The sequence below is a fragment of the Artemia sp. Qi Xiang Cuo genome, chromosome 1 (genome assembly GCF_049724085.1).
Source record: "Artemia sp. Qi Xiang Cuo chromosome 1, ASM4972408v1, whole genome shotgun sequence".
Classification (NCBI taxonomy): Eukaryota; Metazoa; Arthropoda; class Branchiopoda; order Anostraca; family Artemiidae; genus Artemia; species Artemia sp. Qi Xiang Cuo.
This window is the reverse complement of record NC_142794.1, coordinates 79,516,788-79,522,787: the sequence shown is the minus strand read 5'-3', so window position 1 is coordinate 79,522,787 and position 6,000 is coordinate 79,516,788. Positions and strand designations below refer to the sequence as shown.

General features: G+C 36.0%; 1 protein-coding gene across 1 annotated transcript in view; it reads left to right on the top strand.

Moving 5' to 3' along the window:
- The first annotated feature begins 2,919 nt into the window (after positions 1-2,919).
- LOC148956772 (uncharacterized) overlaps positions 2,920-6,000 on the top strand; it is a 104,750-nt gene continuing 101,669 nt past the window's right edge. The window contains exon 1 of the mRNA XM_089087235.1: positions 2,920-3,009. Coding sequence (XP_088943361.1) covers positions 3,007-3,009 — 3 coding nt within the window. The 5' untranslated portion in view covers positions 2,920-3,006. The remainder of the gene's footprint in view (positions 3,010-6,000) is intronic.

Genomic DNA, 6,000 nt, shown 5'->3' with positions numbered 1-6,000 from the left:
CATATTTTGCTGAGAAAAAGTTAGAAATTCAGAAACTGCATTATGAATTTTATTATATAAAACATCAAGTGAAGGCGCTGCCAGAAAGAGCAAAGTGTCATCTGCAAACAGGATGACACCAGTCTCTGACAGGTAATGTTTCACTCGATCAATGAAAATAATGAAAAGTAGAGGTCCCAAGATTGACCCTTGTGGGACCCCACACTCTACTTTCTTTTTTGAAGATAAAGATGACCCATTCTGAACTATCTGATACCGATATTGTAGATACGATGAAAACCACTCCAGACTTGAACCCTTCACCCCAATCGAGTCAAGAGCTAAAACCTTTATACCCCCTGGGCATAACTTACAAACCTTGCCCCTAGTCTCAGGGGTTTTTTTTAACCCCAAAAGCCTTGTTATATGATATTTAGACTATTTTGAATAGAATGGCTATCTCAAAGTTTCTATTAGACATATTTCGGGACAATATGACGTGTGTGTAGGGAAAGAGGGTAGCTGCCCTCTGATCACTTTGACTCTTAAAAAGTGCACTAGAGCGTCTGATTACCAATCCAATGAGCCCCCTTTGAAGTTTAAATTACCACACTTTCTATAAAAACCCTATGTGTCCCCAGGGCAAAATTTACATCCCTTGCCCTGAGGGCTGGGGGGATTTATTATCCTCAAATACATAGTTTTTGAACCTTTCTGATAGGCTTAACAAAATGGCTATATCGAAGTTTTGATTGGAAGTGTTTGAGGAAATGATAGGCGTGGAGGGAGACATTTGCCCTCTAATCACTTTCGACTAATAAAAATGGCACTAGTCCTCTCAATTTCCAATCAAAATGAGCAAAACCTTTTTGAATCTTCTGCGACAAAAATTTCTGTAAGAACATTAAATGCCCCAAAGGCATAACTTACGACTCTTGTCCTGGGGGCTATGAAGGGTATGGTTGTCATCCTCAAAGCCATAATTTCCAGAACTTTCAACTACGTTGAACAAAATGGCTATCTGAAAACTTTGATTGGATGTGTTTGGGGAAATGGTGAGCGTGAGAGGGAGGTTAGTTACCCTCCAATCACATTCGACTATTAAAAAGGGCACCAGCCTTCTCAATTTCAAATTGAATGAACCCCTTTTGAAGTTTCTACAACAACGCTATCAATAATATACTTATATGCCCCTTGGTCATAAGTTAAAACCTTTGCCCTGGGGGCTCTGGGGGTTTTTCCATCCTCAAATACTAAATTTCCAGAACTTTCCAGAACCTTAAACAAAATGGCTATTTCTAAACTTTTATTGGATATGTTTCGGGAAGTACTGGAAGTGAGAGGGGGGTTAGTTGCCCTCCATTCAATTTCGACTATTAAAAATAGCACTAGCCCTTTCAATTTCCAATCAAATGAGCCTTTATTGAATTTTCTACGACAAAACTTTCTATAAGTTCTTTCAAACTACATTGAACCAAATGGCTATCTCAAAATTTTGATTGGATGTGTTTGGGATAAATTGTGGGCATGGAAGGGGTGTTAGTTGCCTTCCGATCACTTTTGACTATTTAATATGGTACCAGCCATTCCACTTTCCAATCCAATGAGCCCTTTTTGAAGTTTCTACGACAACGCTTTCTATGAAAATCTTATATGCCCCTTAGGGCATAACTAATAACCATTGCCCAGACGGCTGTGGGGGAGGGTTGTCAGCCTCAAAGAACTATTTTTCTGAACTTTCAACGACGTTGAAAAAAATGGGTGTCTTAAAACCTTGATTGGATATGTGTGGGGGAATACTGGGCGTGAGAGTTAGTTGCCCTCCAATCCCTTTTGACTATTAAAAATGACACTAGCCCTTTGAATTTCCAATCGAATGATCCCTTTTTGAAGTTTCTACGACAAAGCTTTCTATAAAAACCTTATATGCCCCCAGAGCATAACTTACAACCCTTGCCCTGAGGGTTTTGGGGGAGTGTCCTTCTCAAAAACATAATTTCTAGCTGGAAATCAACTACGCTAAACAAAATGGCTATCCCAAAATTTTGATTGCATGTGTTTTGGGAAATGGTGGGCGTAGAAGGGGTGTTAGTTGCCTTCCAATCACTTTCGACTATTAAAAAGGGCACAAGCCACTCCAATTTCCAATCGAATGATTCCTTATCGGAGTTTCTACGACAACTCCTTCGATACGATGTGCCCTGGTCTAAAGAAAGAAAAAAAAATAATACATTGTGTCAACATTGTCCTTTACTTAGGCAGCGCTATTGCACTGCCTATGATCGTCTGTTCTTTGCTGTTGAATGGAAACAGGGGTTTGGGATATTTTGGTAAATGGAATGAAATATTGGTAGGAGGGGTTGTTCTGACCAGGAACTGGGTATTTGCAGGATTTTTTTTTCTTTCCTCTCTTCTCTATTTTATTTTTTCTTTATTTAATGATATTACATACGTTTAAGGGGTTTATGTACTTCAAACAAGTAAAAGCTTAAGAAGGGCTGTGTTTTTTTTTTGTTTTTTTTTTTTTATTATCGAATCAGACATGTTTCTTAAGATGACGTAGAAAAAATATCGTTTCACCAACAAGATAAAATTTTAACGCAGAAATTCCTCTAATAATGTAAGCTAATTAGCTTAAGAATGAAGAACATTTCTGATCTTGTGGAAATGCACGAACTTCATTTGCCAAAAAAGCAAAAGATGATGTTAAAATATAAATATGTCGATCTAGAATTTGTACAAGGACTCAAAGGGTCAAATTGATTCCATCTATAAAGGGCGTTCCCCTTATGCTTCGCTGGGTGTATCATAGTGGACTTTAATATACAGCACTGTGCATGCGTTTATATTGCCGCGTGTCATATTTTTTAGATTATTATTGCAAGGTCGCAAAGTATCAAGTTCATTGTAACGAACGAAAGAGTATTGTTTAGTCTTTTGCTTAAAGTGGAGGAAATTGGATCGATTGACAATAAAAAAAAAATCGTTTTATGTATTGTCAAAAGCAGGAATTTTAAATAGAGCAGAATGGTATGAGATCAAAAGTTGCATGTTTTTCTGCGTCCTTTGTTCATTATTTTATTGTTCTGCTTTAGCCTACTTCATTGATTTAGGCAAGGATGTCAGGCCAAAATATTCGTTTTGAAAGAGACGTTGTGACACTGATTTTTTTTGCAATTTTACAGTGAAGAAGCAGCTTAGACGTTTTTTTTTGAATTATGTTTATTGATTTTCAATGGGACCAGTATTTAATCTAAGAACGTTCTTCATGATTTGAAATTTCTTTGTCACAAAAATCGGGAAAAGGGCAGCAAAATAAAACTTAATAGCCAAATGATGAATTTTTATTTAAAAAAAAAATATCTAAAAAGCTTCAGATATGTCAGGAAGCTATTTCAATCAGCAATAAATGAAATTGGCCGATATAAGGATATTCTAGAGATGGATATTCCAAAAGGGATGAAAGCAATTTGTCACGAGGAAGAGGATTATTCAAAAAGTCATTGCTGGTTTTTTTTTAGCAGAAAAGTGTCATTTTTCTAAATAATCAAACATTTTGTAATTCTTGTATATTTATTACACTTTAAAGGGAGGAAGTGAGGCCTGACGTGAGGAGGAATAAAAATAGATACAAAGTTAATGGTCTTTCAAGCTTCCTTCGGGTAAAATTTTGAATTGCAAAATTTCGATATAATGAGGGGGCGTCAGCTTTTTAGAAATATCTAGGTAGGACATGGCCTAAAATTGGTTGGGAACCTTTGCTCTTGAGGGCCTTGCTTTCTGTTGATATTCATACTGGTCCCTTTTTTTACTGCGTTTTTTTGCTTATTTTATTATGGACAAATTGAAAGGTAAACAAACCAATTAAGCTACAAAGTTTTTTTTTTTATTTTCACTAGTTGACTTACTCTCCAGTTTGTCTATAAAACACCAAATAGAAACGTGGTTTAGGACTCAGATTTCCGCTAGAAGGAAAAAATGGTCTGTTTTACATTGGAAATTATTTTGTTCTGATGATAATCCTGTGCAGTACCAGCTGAGAACTAACCTCTTATTTTGGCAGCTCAAAACTACAGCCTATAATAACGACACATCTTGTCCATGAAATGCTTATTATCAAACAGTTCACGGTTAGGAGCGAACTACAGTTAGGAGCGACGCGGTTCAATAGTAACCGAATCTCTAAAAAACTGAATTTTTATATCAATAGATACACCTAAAGAATAAGTTTATTAATCTGATTCAAAATTGAAAATTTACCTTATTTTGAAAAAAATGTTGAAACACCCCCCCAGGAGTTAAGAAATCTTGACAAAAATCCCACTACCAGATATAGTGTATCAGAGAACCCTACTGTAGCGGTTTCAAGCTTCTAACTATGAAAGTATTGAATCTTGTATTGTGTGGATTGGTGTTTTTTTTGTTTTTGTTTTTTTCTTTCCCCAAGGTTGATCGTATCGAACCAATGGTCCAAGAGGATCGGTAGAGGACTCATAAAAAGGGAAGTTGAAAGCTCTAGTGCCCCTTTTAAGTGACCAACAATATTTGAGGATACCTAGACCTTCCCTCTTGAGTCCCAAGCCCAAAGTCGTTTGACCAAAATTTTGAGATCGCCATTTGTTTCAGCAAAATTGAAAGGTCCAATAGCTATGCTTTTGGTAATGATATGATACTTCATTTTCCCAGGGGAAAGGGCTCCAAGTTACACAATTATTGCAATATGAGTGGAATCATGTCAAACCAATGGTCCTAGAATATCAGCAGAGGGATCATTCGAACGGAAATTGAAAAATCTGACACCTTTTATCAGTCCTCAAAATGGATGGAGGTTAGTTAGCCCTGTCCTCCCTCCCAAAGTCACCCAATAAAAATTTTGAGACAGCCATTTTGCTCAGGATAGTTGTTTGGTCCAATTTATGTCCTTTGGGAATAACATGACCCCCCACAGTCCCTGAGGAAAGGAATGTAAGCTGTGAAATTTGCCAATATTGTTCAACTATAATATTTCTAGGTACAATGTGCATCTAATAGCCTTGGGGTAGAGCGTTAACCTTGAAATTGAGAGAATAACCAGTTCAAAAACTGGTTATTCTCTATTTTTTTCAGAAAAAATGAAGAGTTGTAGCTTAAATTTTGACATAAAATAATACATTGGGGATGGTGGAATTAATAGGAAAAGCTTTCCAAGGAGGGGAATTTTGACATGATTTGAAAACGTCCTCGGGAAATTTCCTATAACATTTTCAGCGACGAAAATGTGAGAGCGAATTTACGTGAGAAGAGCTTTACTTTGAGTAATTTTCTGTTGAGACCGAACTTTCTATGGAGGGAAGCTTGATTCCCGTGCATTATTTGAGAAACGATCAGGAATTCATTAAAAAAAGCACGTTTTTTAAACTGAAAAGAAGGAGCAACATTGAAACTTAAAACAAACAGAAATCTGTTCGTATATTAGTTTGGCTGTCTCCTCCTCAATGTCCTAGGTTGGCTGTCTTTTTACGTTAGAGTTTGACTTTTTGTCCCGATTTTTTTTTTAAACTAAACACAAGGACCGTTTGATTGAAATTAGAAGCTCTTTTAAAAGTACTAAAGATTTTTTGCGTGAAGGGCAAAGTGTTGAAGAGAGGGCGACCCCCATAATATAAAGAAAATAGCATAGGCCAGGCTAGCAACAGTAGTGATTAGGCCTATTATGCTTTAAAAGAAAATTAAATTGAGAATTACATGTAATGTTCCTTTAGTTTGTATCTAATGTATGTCATATAAAGCAGTATGAAATAAGCAGTGTGGTAACAAAAGATTAGATTTATTTTATTCCTAATTCAGCATTTCAAAATATAATTTCTTATTCTCTGGAAATCTATTAATAGGCCAAATAATGCCTAAGACTAAGTGTTTTTAATTTATTTTTTTATCTTTTGAAATGGCATTATTTTGTAGTAAGAACTGATGGTATTAGCAAAGGATTGGGGGTATTGAGAAGGATGCATGTTAAGAAAATAATTCTTACTTTGTAATAGG